The sequence below is a fragment of the Paroedura picta genome, chromosome 11 (genome assembly GCF_049243985.1).
Source record: "Paroedura picta isolate Pp20150507F chromosome 11, Ppicta_v3.0, whole genome shotgun sequence".
NCBI classification, from domain to species: Eukaryota; Metazoa; Chordata; class Lepidosauria; order Squamata; family Gekkonidae; genus Paroedura; species Paroedura picta.
The window spans coordinates 22,660,331-22,676,115 of NC_135379.1; the positions used below are offsets into that span (position 1 = coordinate 22,660,331).

General features: G+C 45.2%; 2 protein-coding genes across 4 annotated transcripts in view; one reads left to right on the top strand and one right to left on the bottom strand.

The window, feature by feature from the left end:
- UMAD1 (UBAP1-MVB12-associated (UMA) domain containing 1) overlaps positions 1–15,785 on the top strand; it is a 42,169-nt gene that overhangs the window by 13,219 nt on the left and 13,165 nt on the right. For 2 of the 3 annotated variants that reach the window (XM_077302733.1, XM_077302735.1), the window contains exon 3: positions 14,379–14,455. In XM_077302733.1, coding sequence (XP_077158848.1) covers positions 14,379–14,455 — 77 coding nt within the window. Of the gene's footprint in view, positions 1–7,439; positions 7,527–7,645; positions 7,766–7,896; positions 8,036–14,378; positions 14,456–15,785 lie in introns of those variants that run through there. The other variant, XM_077302734.1, reaches the window with a different exon arrangement.
- On the bottom strand, positions 7,932–12,991 carry LOC143820354 (uncharacterized). The gene is made up of 4 exons (XM_077303038.1): positions 12,890–12,991; positions 9,629–9,872; positions 9,366–9,449; positions 7,932–9,086 (listed from the first exon to the last, which is right to left on the bottom strand). The coding sequence occupies exons 1-4, from the start codon at positions 12,989–12,991 to the stop codon at positions 8,587–8,589; spliced, it is 930 nt and encodes a 309-aa protein (XP_077159153.1). The 3' UTR covers positions 7,932–8,586.

Here is a 15,785-nt window from a genome sequence, read left to right on the forward strand (position 1 = left end):
CAACACTGCGATTACAATCTGTTACTGTGGCGGAATTTTCTCCCTTCATAATGTAATGCTAGATGACCTTGAAATGGAACATAGAGTTTGCATGTGTTCCATAGCTTCAGATCAAGAACACTCAAAATGTATCATTGAGTGAGTGTTTTACTAGTGAAGGGGGGAGCCTGTTTCCAGTCAGTTAACTGATTTAATTTGTTATATTGGGAATGGGAATGTAAAGTGTTCCCCCCCTATAATAGTTATTGATATGTTGAGGACCTGTCTTGCTCTCCAAATATCAATCAAGAGGGGGGGTATGTTTTCTTAATTTTCTTCCACCATTATTAAGATTACATATATATTCTGGAAATCTGAGCAGATTTCCAGATAAACTTTCAAAATCCTGACCTTTGACTGTCTACCTGAAATCCAGTCTGAACAAAAACTGCAAAGTTTTATGATGTACCCCACCATCCTGCATTCTGTGCAGGATCAGCTACTGAAATGTCACATATTGCAAGTGTAAATTCATATGATTGCACTCTAAGGCTTTTTGATAGCCCCAGCAAACTAGTAAAATGGGATTATTCTCATCTTTTTGGCCCTGGCCCCAACCTGGTGGAACGAGCTCCCGGAAGAGCTAAGGGCCCTGATAGAGCTATCAAGGTTCCATGGGGCCTGTAAGACGGAGCTCTTCCACCAGGCATTTAATTGAGGCCGGGGGAGTACATGGAGTTACAAATTAGGGTCTCACCCAACATTGGGTGCTGCACATCTGGTGCAGTAGATCTGAGCCTGAGTTTTTTTTAGATCAAATGTCACTGGATAATTGTAACAGCTCACTGGGATAGAGGGCAACTGCTGTTTTTTTACCACCATCTGGGGTCTTATGTTGTTCAATATCGTTGTATGCAATTGTAATTTTTAATGTTTTATTAATTTTATGGAGTATATTGTTTTTATTGTTGTGAACCACCTTGAGATGACTTAGTCAAGAGAGGCGGGGTATACATTAAATTATAAATAAATATCTTGTAATCATTTCTCATATCCATGTGTAAAAGCATGCAGATCCCTCAGCTCTGTGAGTAAATGGTGTTTTTTTAAATCCCTAGTTATGTGTGATACTCCAACCTGCTGACAATGTGAGCTTTATCTGATTTTGTGACCTGCTGATTCCTTATTTTCATCACATTTCTTACTAGTATTCTTACAATCCTACAGTATTTAAGTTCCCAGATAACCTCCCAGCTGCTGTTTTAATTAGAACAGGGTTAAGCAAAGGGGGAAAGTTCTATAAACATTTTTTGCCTCTTTGAAAAACCTCTCTCCAAATTGGTGTGATACAAATGCTCATGGGGAAGCATCAGCAACCAGGAGTGTGCTCTGTATTTCAGTGCACTGTTTCTATGCTAAGTTGCTGTCAATGGAGGTTGTGCTTGAATATGTGTGATATGAAGGCAGTACAACTTTGTTGGCCTTCAGTGATATCACCTTGTAATTAATTCTGATTGGCTCAGAACATAAGAGCTTGCTGCATGCTAAGGCCATCTACTCTGCCTGGCTGTACATCTCTGATGTCTGTTCTGTGATAGAGGTTACAGCAGATAACATCTAAATGTCCTTTAACAGTTGGGGACTAAATGTTGGGACCTTTTTTTGTGTGCAAAACATGTGCTCTAACATTGAACCATTACCCCATCGTGTTCTTGATATGATTCCTAACCTGAGTCATACAGCGAATAATGAAGAAACCCTCTGGTTTTTTTTTAGTCACTAAAGTCTCAAATAGACATGAACACAGCACAGAATAGAAGAAGGGGGTGAGATGGTTTTTTTGTATAATCTTGAAACTGTTTGGAAGCAAAACTTTAGCACCTTTCCACAAGTAATAGCTACCTGTTGGCCTTAACAAGAAAAAAGATTTTTTTTTGGGGGGGGGGGGATAAGAACAGGATAAACTTGGTGGCTCAAAGCATCTTGTGGTCATTTTTAGAATTTTGAGAATAGGTAGAGGTGACTACTACAGCAAATGGCAGTCATAGAATTCTGAGAGGTACAAGCCAAACAACATCCTGTAATGGAAGCAACTGCTTACAAAATGGATGCTGAAGCCCAGCCCCTCAAAGTTTCCTGAAGCTCAGCTCCTCAAAGACAGAGGTGCTGTGGTTGGGTAGAAAGGGGTTGGACAAGGAAGTGTGCCTCCCCAGACTGGACCAGTTGCAGTGATAACTGCACAGACAGCCAGGAAGCTGGAGGTGATTTTTGATGCCTCTCTTTCCATGCTCAAGTCACAAAAGTAGTGCAGTTGGTGTTCTTCTGTCTTTGCCAAGCTAGGGCCTTATCTGGCCCCAGAACACATAGCCATGCAAAGGTTACCTCAAGGCTAGACCTGCAATGGTCACCTCAAGGCTAGACTGCTGTAACTTGCTCTATATGGATCTTCCCTTGTCTTTAATTTGGAAACTACAGCTGGTCCAAAACACAGCAGCCTTGGAAAGCCCACATCCAGCCATCCTCCGCCAGCTGCATTGGCTCCCAGTGGAATTCCAAATTTGATTCAGTGTACTTATTTTGACCTTTAAGGCCAAATGTAGTCTGGGCCTGGCATATCTTAAGGGACCACCTTTCCAAATACACCCCCGAAGAGCATTATGCTCGGTGAGAACCAGCCGCCTGGTAGTCCCCAGCCCAAAGGAGGTACACCTGGCCTCAGCCAGGGCCTTTTCTGCCCTGGCACCCTCCTGGTGGAATGAGCTCCCAGAGGAAATTAGGACCTTGTCAGAGCTCACCAAATTCCACAGGGTCTGCAAGACAGAGCTCTTCTGCCAGGTGCTTGGTTGAGACCACAGCAGCAGACAGGATCTAACTGCCCCCTTTCCCTCCTCCTAATCTATGTAATTAGGGAGGGGCCCTGAAGCTGATGATATCCAGTAGCAGGCTGCTATAAATCTACGGATTTAAAATGTTAAATTGCTGTTTTAACTATTAAATGTTGTTTTTACTTAATTATTATGGCTTGTATTGGCCAATGCTGGTCATGTTGTTCACCGCCCCAAGATGGCATTTGCTGAGAGGGGTGGTATAAAATCATAAAAAAAAAAAAAATTCTGCCTGCTGAGCTCTTCTGAAGTAACTCTGACTACAGAAAAGTAGATACAAGCCAGGGCTGAGTGTGTGCTTGGGAGGGGAAATCAAGTGGGCAGTGAGAAACGTTAATGGATTCCACAGTACTCATGGGTGTCATGTTGGTGATCCCCAAGGTAAGCATTTTCCTTTATAGAAAAGGGCTATTACATGTGTTCATGTACCATGTCTGGTACTTTTTACCCTTCCTGAAGCTACACCAAAGCACACTTGTATTAAATAATGCCTAAGTAAAATTTCCTTTCATAAGTTGTTTCATACAGTGATCTCTACCAACATTTTATAGGCTTCATTCATTTAGGCTTGAAGACCAGCATTTCAGAGAACTTATGCAAATGTTATGGTTTGAATATGTAACTTGTGATTGGTTGGGAGTGTGTGATGCTGCGAGATAGCTGAGGTGAAGTGAACAACCACCCAGTCTACTCCTTGGTTGGGAGAACTTTGAGAAACCCACATAAGAGCAGGAAATAATAAATTCTTTAAAATGTCATCTTATAAAGTTAGCTCTAGTTTCTGATGGGAAGTAATGTACTTTACTGATTTTTCTCAAAGAATTCTCACTTCAGCTCTTGAAGATTTGTTCTCTTCAGTGGCATATTGGGACTATTGCTAGTGGTGATAGTTCTAGCTAACAAGGCTTCTAATTTTCCAGTAGTTGCTGAACACTTCTGTCATTTTATGTGGAATCCCATCGCATTTCTTACTATGGGGGATGACTCACTGACTACACATAATGATGCAGTACTGCTGCAATCAGAAAATCAGAATTAGAGCTTTAAGACAGTTGAGATCTTTGTTTTGTTAATGATTGGAGGGAAGGAGGAACAGAAAAGAATCCTAATTTTGTGACACTCGTAAACATGTCAACAAATTCTTTTCTATCAAGAGTTATAGGCAGTAATAACTCATCGTATTATTGGCTATAGATGGTAAAGGGTATTCTGGCTCGAGGTTAGGCAACATAATTTGCATCTAATGCATCTGGAAAATTAACACAAACTGTTGCTGTTTGTCATTTGCATTGGTTATGTCTTTGCATGCATACAGGAGATCAAGGGAGAAATAAAGAAGACAACAAACCATAACGCTTTCCCCCATGTATTAGATCCCTTTTTATAAATGGTTTTGCAAAACTGAAAGTATTGTGGTTGTGTTTACTGTGGAACCTATCAGCAGAGAACAATTTACAGTCAATGCCATTCTTCACAGCTGAATGGAGAAGAGGTGCCTGTTCAGTGAAATGGAGCAGCTGCACCCGATCTAGCTTGTCTCACATTAACATTTGCTTTTTAATCAAGACTTTCACAGTCCTCCAGTACAGTTTTCACAACAGCAGTGGTCAGTAATAGGCAGCTGTAGCATAATTGAAAGTGTACATGAAAGCAACATGAAAATTGGGTGGGGAAAAAAAAACTACTGAAAAAGGTGGTTACTTAGGGCCATTTCGCACAGAGCTCAAAGTTGCTATTTGGTTGCCGTTTGTGAAAGCGCTACTTCAAGTAGCGAAATGTAACTAGCCGTGCCCGTAACGCACAGCTGCGGTTTTTGCGGAATTTGGCACTTTCACTTCTCGCCACTTTCGTAACCCACAGGCTTCCGGTTCTCCGTCTTATCGCTACAAAGGAGGTCCCTTTTTAGCGCTTCTGGCCTCCCGTGCCCGTCAATCAAACTGCAGGCACACCTTTGACCTCGACCCTGAAGCCGAACTTGTCGGGGTTCCCTTTTTTTTTAAAAAACCCAGGAAACCCCGTAGCAACGCGTTATCGTCCGATCATTGGCGCCCTTGGAACGTGTTTTCTATTGTTTTCTAGGAACCAGATGCATTGACATGTTTGATTGGTTAATCCCCGCCCACAGTACACGCCCACAGGTTACCTGCTTATATGCACCTGGGCAGACACGCGGTCGGCCTCACTCTTTTGTTTGCGTAGCCTACTGCCCGCAGCACAGGTCAACGTTGCAATGGAGAGGCTTATTTTTCAATTGCTGGCTTACATGCTCGCGGTGGTCCAGCGCATGAATACCGCCTTGTCGCGTCGGACGTATGCTATCGCGGAGTACCGAGAACGGGTGGCCGGAACGCTGACCAGCAGCAGAAGACGTTCTGTAAGGGTAACCATGGCGGCCAAGAAACGCTGGCAAGCTCTGGCAGAGGTCCGGTTCCCCCCCCGGTTCTGGGTGGACGAACGATCCTCTGACTGGTGGGAGAATTTTGTGTGGACTCGCTGGGATGATGACCACTGGATTGCCAACTTCAGGATGTCGAGGGGGACATTTTTTGAACTCGTGGAGGCTCTACGTGGACGCATGGAGAGGCAAGTCACTGGCATGCGGCGCCCCGTTCCAGTTGAAAAAAGGGTGGCTGCCGCATTGTGGTACTTGGCCACCCCTCAGTACTTCCGGACAGTAGCCCAGCAATTCGGACTCGGAGTCACTACGGTTGGCGATATCCTTAAGGAGTTCTGCCTCGCCATGGAGGCGGAATTGTTCAGCAAAGTCGTGTGCCTCGGAGACCGGCTTGGAGCGGTGAGTGTCATTCCATCCCCTTTGCCCTTTAAATTTTTTTTCTTGTTTGACAGGTCAGCAACGAAGACGCGATACACCCCACGCTGACATGCCATGGCTTATATTCTTTTCTTTCCCTTATTCCAGAGTATGGACGGGTTTGCCAGGCTTGGATTCCCGCATTGTTTTGCGGCCGTCGATGGAAGCCACATCCCTATCCGTGCCCCCGGGGGAAGCATAAAAGAGTACGGGAACAGGAAGGACTTTTGCTCTGTTCTCCTGCAAGGAACAGTGGACTTCTCCGGCCGGTTTATCGATGCCGAGGTGGGGTGGAGTGGCAGGAGGCATGATGCCCTTGTTTTCAGGGAATCCAACCTCAGGAAAGCCATGGACGAAGGGGTCTTTGTTCCAGGAAACCCCACCGCCACCATTGAGGGCGTGCGTGTGCCGGCGTTGGTCCTCGGGGACGGAGCCTACCCATTACGACGCTGGCTCATGACTCCCTACAAGCGGCCAAGGACGGACGTGCAGAGCCACTACAACCTCAGTCACTCCCGGGCAAGGAATGTAGTGGAGCGTGCCTTTGGACGTTTGAAGTCACGGTTCCGTTGTTTAATGTCACGACTCCATGTACATATTGACAATGTGACTCCGCTGATAATCGCATGTGTGATTTTGCACAACATATGCGAGGACAAGGGACATAACATCCCCTTCCCTGAGGACGAACCTGAACCTGTAGTCCTTCAGGATACACAGGACATCCCTGAAGCAAGGAGAAAAAGGATATATGCTGAGGGGTGCAAGGTTCGGGACGCCATAGCCACCCACATCTACAGAAACAGGAGGCGTGTTTAATTGTTTTTCCTACTCTGTTGTTGAATAAAGTTTTGTGTTCTTTGTTTAACCTTGTCTTGTGCGGTTTGTGTACTTTGCCAGCAAAAAAACGGGGATTCTCTGGTCCAAAAGCACTTTGACAGCCCTAAATGCTAACTCCCCACTGAAATTGACAAACACAATACGGAAGCGCTGAATGGGGAAAGTTCGGGGAGGCGGGTAGCCAGGAAGTATTGGCGACCCCTGTCAAACCGGAGGATCAATCCACTCATGTTCCAAGGAATAATTTTATTGGTGGGCAGCTTTGATACATTTAAAAAACGGGGTGGTCGATCGGAGCAACGCACGTTCGTTCCCTAACCGTCATTCCGAAGATGCCGAAGCCACGGAAGGGCTCCTTCTGGCAGCGCGCCGAGGCTGAGGCACTTCTGGAGCTGGTGCTACAATCAAAAAGTGTTGGCCGCCTAATGGCCAGCACCCATTGCCACACCAAGGGTGCCTACCTGGTGTTGGCTTCAAAGCTGAGGGAGAGGGGCTATGTCCGGACCTGGGAGCAGGTCCGGACAAAATTCAAGCGCCTTAAGCTGGACTTCCTAAACAGTCTGGAACAGTGGGGGGGGATCCCGCAGCCAAGTGGGAGGACGGTCTTCCACGACCAGATGGTGAAAATATGGGAGAAGGCTGGGAAGCCCCCCCTGGACATGAGGAGGCATATGGGTGAGTGCTGCCCTCGTTGTGTTTTGCCCTTAAACATGCATGGAATGACTAGCTGCCTCTTTCCCCTACTGTCCCCAATGAAATTCGAGAAAGTATTTAGATGCTGTCAACCCCCTCAGACTTAGCCAGCCAGTACTGTAGAACCACTTTGGTTATGCGCTTAGACTCTAACTGTGGTGTGTCCACCAGCTGTGTTTCATCTCTGTTTTGTGTGCTTTTAATTATGATTTGTCTTTTTCTTTGCCCAGCCACACAATCACCATCCAAGCTGGCAACAGCACCTGAGCGTGAGGAGGGGGAGGAAGAGGGACCTTCCACCTCGGGACAGGCTGCAGGTGAGAGTTTTATGTCTGTGAGGGAGACCCATGTGTGTGTACCCACACGGAGCCATATGGGAGCCTGATGTGATGCTTCCTTTTGGAGTGTGATCAAATTCTTTGTTTGATTTCTATAGCTGAAACTGTGGAGGCAAGGCTGCGTGCCATGGAGGCCAGAGTTACTTCCCTGGAGGCTCAAGTGGCGGAGCTGAAAGGGGAGATTGAGCAGCACAGGCAACAGAGGGAGGCGGAAGAGCGTAGGTTATGTTCCCCACTGCCCAACTCTTCTCACACTGTGGCTAAGGCCACTTAAAAGTGTATGCATGTAAACTAAAGAAATTTGAAAATATGTGTGGTACTAATGTGTACTTTTTCTCCCTCCCCACAGTTAAGAAGAAGGAGGACGAAGAGCTCTTCCGGCGCAAAGTTAGGGGGACCGTGGGACGGCTGTGCAGGAGAGTTAGGGCGATGGAAGGGGCTGGGGAGGGGAGCGGTGGGACCTGAGTTTTGTTTCCTGTTTGTGTTTTGGGGTAGGGGTTGGGGGGGGGGGGCTCCAAGTTTCATTCCCCAATGTTTTTCCCCTGTTAAATGTATACTTTTGTTAAAAAAAATTGGTTTTCCAGGGGGGTGGGGGGTGGTGGTGCTGGTGGGGCTCCAAGTTTCATTCCCTAATGTTTTTCCCCTGTTAAATGTATACTTTTGTTAAAAAAAATTGGTTTTCCAGGGGGGTGGGGGGTGGTGGTGCTGGTGGGGCTCCAAGTTTCATTCCCTAATGTTTTTCCCCTGTTAAAATGTTTTTTAAAATAAAATGTTATTGCAAATTTTATAACAAGACTCCAGTGTGACTTCTTAAACTCGCACATATTTAACCCCACACCACACTCCTAAAACTCCTTGAACTAACACCCCTCCAACCTCCAACCCACACAGCAGAACCACAATATACACAATCACTAGAGAGGCCGCTTTCAGCCTTGCAGATTCTACAGTAGGGTACACAGAGACAGAGTCAAAAATATAAACTTTATTCAACAAACAACAAAACACAGATAACATGAAATAGAAAAAGTGGGCAAAACTAGGAGGGGGAGTACTTGTCTGCTGGTTTTATTTTTCTCTTTCCGAGAATAGTCCTCCTTCTTGTTTGGGTGGAGGCATTCTGAGAGGGAGTCGGTGGGGTGGGTGCTGGAAGTGGTGGTGTTGGTGTGGGTGGTGGTGGGGGGGCGATTTGTGGAGGGTAGGCCCTTTCCATGACCGCTACAGCCCTCTCCATGAGTCTCCTTATCAGACGCACCTCCTCCACGCCTTCGCGTAGGATTTGGTTTGTCTCTCTAAGGACTGCCCTCAATTTTCTCCCCTCCTGGGCAATGAGTGTGAGCATGGCTTGGTCAGCGGCCGCGGCACGCCGTGACTCCTCATAGCAGTGCTCAAGGAGCCTCTCTCCCACGCTTGTCAAGACGGAGACGCGCCTCAGCCTGCCGCGTTCCCTCGTAAGCCTCTCCTCTGCTGGGAGCGCACCTCTAGGTGGTGGGCTGCCTGGAGCCAGGGGTGGTTCCTCCTCCTCATCTGAAAGAACCTCTGTTGGCAAAAAATGAGAAACAAAACTGTTAGTAACATCCAAAAAGTCAAAACACACCATGGTGGACATGGTGTTCTTTTTTGTCCCCGTGTTTTCCTGCCAAGAATTTAAACAATCCCCGGCGAGCACATGGCTATTGTTTGTTTGCCCATGGTGTGCTTTTACTTTTGCCTACTTGCACAGCAGGACTCTCAACAATTAAAAGGGAGCACATGGTTAGTGCCTAGCGACATTGTCCTGCAGCTATGGCTCGAAAGGAACAGGTCATGCACGCTCACCATCTTGAATCTGTATCCGCCTGCGCCGGGCAGGAGGTCCAAGCACCCTAGGCTGTTCCTCCTCCTGTGTTCCGGGTATGAAATCTGCAAAAAAAGGAAAAAAAACAGATCTAGGACCAAAGGGTGGCAAAGCCAGCTTCAAAGCCTACACCAGCAACGCAGAGGGACTCTCTTCTTTCTCTTAGCAGTGCTGCTGCCCTGCACAAACAGAAAAGCACAAAGCAGTTAAAACAGCCCCCCCCCCTATTTTTACTAATACCTACCAATGTTAGTTGATGCCCCCGAATCACTATCCACGTCAGGTGCTGCTGGAGACTCTAGGGGCCCCGTCCCTGGCAACTGTGTCTCTGTGGACAAGAGCAGAAAATAGTGAAAAACGAGCAAGCATACACCATGAACCACAAAGCAAGCTCCCAAAGTTGTGAGCCAAAGTACTGCAGAAGGCCTATGGGCGAGGCATGCTGCAAATATTTTGGGGCTGTTGGTTAAACATGACCGTTTCAAATACTAACCACATCAAGCACTCCACAGCCAACCATCTTAATAAATCTTTTAAAAATTAAAATTAAATTATAAAATTAAAACCGTTTCAAATAGTAACCACAGCAAGCACTCCACAGCCTACCTTCTTTTAAAATCTTTTAAAAATTAAATTATAAAATTATAAAATTAAAACCGTTTCAAATAGTAACCACAGCAAGCACTCCACAGCCTACCTTCTTTTAAAATCTTTTAAAAATTAAATTATAAAATTATAAAATTAAAACCGTTTCAAATAGTAACCACAGCAAGCTCTCCACAGCCTACCGTATTATGCGTTGCAACGAACACACGAGAAAACGATGCCCAAACGTCAGAACACACATTTGCTTAAAAGGAAATATAAAATAAAAAGAAAATCACTTACCGGAGGCAAGGGGCGTTTGCTCAGGAGCCTCCTCTGGCTCCCCAGGAACGATGGCGATCAGGTCCAGCGTTACCGATTCCGCGGCTCGTTGCTGGACGGGGGGTGGAGGGCGAAAGCTGGAGGAGGTTCCCTCGCCGGGATCCTCCTCAGCGGGTGGTTCCTCGACCGGGGCAGCCGGCTTCCGAACCACCTTAAGGCTCCGGCCGACGCGCTTCGGCCTGCCGGATCCTTCCCCGTCCCCGTACAGCTGGCGCTGCTCCTCGAAGTAGGGGCAGGTCACCTTTTCGTTGCCGGAACCCTTGTTATGGTTCACGGCTCTCATGTACTCTGCCCTCATTGTCTTCGTCTTCGACCGGCATTCAAGGCCGGTCCTGTTGTGGCCCAGGGCGCGCATCTTAATAGCCACTTGTTCAAAAACCTCCCTATTCCTGTGGGAGGACTGGAACGCGTCCTGGATTTTCTCCTCCGAGAAAATCCCGATCAGGTCCCTGATCTCCGCGTCCCTCCAAGTTGGGCCACGGCCGGTTGCAGGGACGGACGAGGCTTGAGAAGACGATTCCATGTTGCTTTTGCTAGTAGCTGAGCAAAATGGTGGTGGGAGGTGCAGGGTGCAACGGATCATATACCTTCCCGCACACAAAGACAAAGGGACTAGCCGGCTCCTGATTGGTGGAGGGCAGCAGGGGACACGCACATTGGCCACATCAGGTCACATGTCACGTTCAAAACTCCTCGCGCGGGAACAGGATCTGCTCCTAATGGCCAGATTGGCGCCCTTGTTGTTTGACTTAACGCATGCGCGTATTCGTTTACACGCGAGAAGAGCAGTTTGAACATGCAGCGGGAGCCATTTTAGGAAAATGTCCGCCATTACACAAACGCATGCCGGTGTTCAACCGAGAGCAAGTGCGGCAGTACTCGGCAGTTCCCCAATAATATTCACCAGCCACAGCATAAATCAACCAAACATGACATGTAACTGGCGTACGTTCGTTGGCACGCTCAGAGGAATGTTTTTTAAAATGAACGGGGGACGGCGACTCCGCTTGCCGGAGGTCTAGCCGCCAATGGAAGGGGTTGTCCGCACCCAAGCACAAGCACGCACCGGGAACCACACAAAGACCCACTACACATAAGCCGCCCCTCATGATATCACCTCGAATCATGTCTATTGAACCCCTGTAAGCTAAGCAGGAGACTGCGAGCGGCGACCGTTCGTTGGCACGCTCAGAGGAAAATTTTTTAAAATGAACGGGGGACGGCAACTCCGCTTGCCGGAGGTCTAGCCGCCAATGGAAGGGGTTGTCCGCACCCAAGCACAAGCACGCACTGGGAACCACACAAAGACCCACTACACATAAGCCGCCCCTCATGAAATCACCACGAATCATGTCTATTGAACCCCTCTAAGCTAAGCAGGAGACTGCGAACGGCGAATGTTCGTTGGCACGCTCAGAGGAAAATTTTTTAAAATGCTCCCTGTACGTTGACTCCGCTAGGACTGGCCGATGGTAGACGGGGTTTTAAGCTTTGGGCAAATTTTGGGAACGTGACGGTGTGTGCCACTGTGCTTGTGAAAAACTCTTGTGGTGTCCGGGCAGAATTTCCGAAAGTGATCGTGCTTGAAAGCCAGTCGCTGTCCCGTTGCCTCGTAGATCCCCGCTCGCTCGGAGAAAAAAAAAATGGCGAACAGTTCGCCGGAAGTTTGGAGGACAGGCTCGGGAGGAGGGACTTTGAAGAACCCGCAACAATGGTAACGCACAGGTCTTTAGCGCTACTGTTGCAGATTGGTTGCAGGAGTGTATCGCTATCCGGAGGGTGAATCCAGTTTTCTGGATTCCCCTAGAAGCGCTACAACGAAGCGCTTTTTGCGGGTCGGTTTCAGGATTGTTGCAGATTGTTTACGACGTCGTGCGTTATGGCAAATTAGTAGCGTTTTCAATCAGCAACCATTGTGCTATTTTTAAGCCGTGGGAAATGCCCCTTAATGTTCTCTGTTTGATTCTAAAATAAATTCAAATAGCAGAATTAAAAAGCAAGAGAAAGAAATGCCAGAAAATAATCTTTACTATTGCAAAATGGAGATTATTTACCACTTTAAAAAATTCATTTGAAGAGAACTTCTATGATTGAGAATATTGACAGACTAGATACCTAGGTTAAAACAGTTTTATCACTTTGGTATCTTGTGGCATATTTAATCCTATGCAATTGCAGTATTTTAACATTTAAGGCTTTTATTAATGTTTTCATTTGTGTCTTGCGGTGTTCTAGGCAGACTAGGTGGTACTCAGAATTCTTTAAAATTATATCATTATCTATCAGTATTTCATTTACAATCTGAAAGAACAAGTTAGTGCTTTTTCCCAATAACAGTCAGGAAGCAGAGAATTTTGATTTCAATAAAATTATCTGCATAGTGGCCTGGACAGACTGGCAGAAAAAGGTTATTCTAGGTGCCTTGAGCCACAAAGGAAAACAGGGTATAAAAATCGTAATGGATACAGTTATGCTTCATATCTGTATCTGCATATCTTGACATCTCAGTGTGTTAGGGTTACTAGACACCCCAATAGAGGTGTAAATCTTCCACTGCCAGGCCACAATGCCCCACCACCGATGAGCTGGCTGGTGAAGGGGGAGTTATCCCAAAGAAGATCCGTCGGACATGCAGCGATGTGTCTATATCACTGCCCGTATTATGCAGAAGTAGCACCATGGCATCTGCATTATTGGAGTGAAACTATGGTATTTGAGCAAAAACTTTATGGTAGAAGCCAAATTTACTGTAGAGTGTTTGCCCAGATAATAGAGTATCACCTCAGTGTCCCTCAACATGGGCAGTGATATAGACACACCGCTGTTTGCCAGATGGGCATTCCTGATGCTCTTGGTAAGTTCCCACCCCACTCTCCACCTGTTGCTAAGAGGGACATGGCAGACCCACAGTGCTTACTTAAATGACTAGTATGGAGAGTAGTTTTTTGCCTGGAAGCTAAATCACAGAATACAAATAGAAGTTGTATTCAGGCAGTCCAAGACATTTGGTTTTAATTAGGGAGAAATTCTTGGAACAGATTTTAGGGTTGAGAACCTCTTTGGAGTGTTGATGCTGAAGTAACATTTTATGTTTATTGTGTATAGTAAATGTCTAGATTTTGGTAGGGTTAATACAATGTAAAATGTAATGTTTTTACTGTTCTTTTAGAAAGCATGTTTCATTTATGAAAATAGCAAAATAATATTTGCTAAAAACAAAAAAACCTTGCCTTAACTCATTAGCTGTTGTAATTTGGATTTGTTGGGCTACATGCAAATTACTTTTTTAATTTTTTTGCTAAGCTGGTCCCTAATAATACAACTGTAGGACTGGGAAATCACCTAGCTTCAAACTACATGATACGTTTGTACATGAATTAAGTCTGGGTTTCTGTAACCTGACTGGCTTTCCTCATAGCTGGACAGCAGATTTCAGGATCTTGTTCCATGTACAATAGCTTTTAATTTCAGTCTGAACCCAATTCAAGATACTGGTAATTAACCCTTAAGGCTCTGTACATTTGATATTCTTTCACTGGCCCTCTTTCCGGTTTATGTTTTTAATTGATTTTTAATATTAAATATATGTATTTTTTAGGATTAAAATGTTTTGAATTAATATTTCCACCATGTTCTCCCAAGCTAAAATGGCCCCATGATGGCATTTAGTAGAGGTTCCTTTTCTTCTCCACACCACAGTATCAGTCTCCTAACTGGACCCTATCATACATGGGAAATAAATTCCCTGAAGCTACTGTCTGGCTGCAAGGAACACTAGTTAAATCAGAGGTCTACTGACCTGACTCATGTCCAAATGTTACATACAGCTTGGACCCAAGCTAAAAGACTGTTAGCTAGTTTCTTGAAGCAAAAGAAATCCCTATGGCGTCACCATAAGTTGGCCACAATTTGATGGCGCTTTCCACCAACACCAATGCCTGCCGCTTACAACCTTTCCTTTCTTGTTGGAAAAGCCATTGTGGAAAAAGATGTACAACTCTTACCTGGTAAGCAGTATTTTAATCATAAAGGAGATGTTAATGCAGTTTTTATATTGTGTCTTCTAGACAACACAACCAATGAAGGAAGAAACGAATTTAAAGATAACATGTCTTGCAGCACTGGGCTTGACCAGACTTTACAGGTCAGAAAGTCTTCCTGTTAACTTTATTAAGAAAATACTATAGTTGTTAACAAGGGTTGCTAAATCTGAGTTAGTTCACAATAATGGCAATGGGTATGTAAAGGCCTCAGAAGCCTGATTCTTTCTTCAGTATAATAAGTCTTCCAGGGGAAGGATAAGGCTTTACAGTAAGTGATAAAAAGCAGAAATGATAAGTTATACCTGATGCCACACTTCTGCTGATCAGCAGTAGGTCTAACCATACTAACCATTCTATGATGCATCAGAAAACTGGCTCAGCTTTATTATGACAGGGTGGCGCTCTACTTGTTCATGCAGTCTAGTCCACCATGTGCAACTCCATAGTTTTCTGTTAATCACAATAAGATTTTTGTGATACGCGCTCTGAACTATTGCTTTTCCCAGACATTTCATCTTAGCAGTGAGCCAAAAATACACGATAATACACGATAATTGCAGATAAGAATCAACTGGAATCATAGCAACTTCAGACCAGAATATGAAAACCTGAGATCTACAGTATGCAAAGTTAATTCTAAGCACTGAAAATAAATCTCTAATGGAATATATGAAAACAATTTAAAAGATCATTATCATTAGTCTATTTTTAACTGAATTACCGTTGATTCGGGATTTTGTTTTATGATAAATTGAACCAAATCATAAATCATGTTTCTAATATCACCATTGAGTGTAGAAGGCTAAATATAATGGCCTTACATTTAGTAAGCATTACTGATAGATAAAACAGCTATGAAATATTGTTAAAGTTAATAGGAATCTAGAAATGATAACAATTTCTGAATGTTATTTTGGAAAATCAGCTCAACCAAAAGTCATGTTTTACTGTACAGCCAAGATATTTCCAATGCATTGCAGGTTAGAACAAATGTTAAAACCCATGAGAATGCACATAATAGTGGGAAACCCGTCTCTCTTGGTGTCCCTTGTTTCCGCCTCTGTTGTTCTGTATAAACATGCCATCCCCCCCTTCCTTTGCTCCTCAATCCATCCAGTTGCCCATTTTATCCTCTTCAGTCATCTTTTTGTTTGTTTTATGTATATGAAGTATGTACAGGCATTAGCAGGTTACTGGGGGGATAATCCCTCATTTTTTCAAACCTCTTATATTTTCCTGCACACATAGATATTACCCCAGGTTCTTGGAAACATATGCCTTAGACCAGTGGTCCCCAACCTTTTTATCACAAGGGACTGGTCAACGCTTGACAATTTTACTGAGGCCCGGGGGGGGGCAGTCTTTTGCCAAGGGACGTCGTCACTGCCTCCTGAGCCCCTACTCCGCTTGCTTTCCCGCCAGCGACCCTGA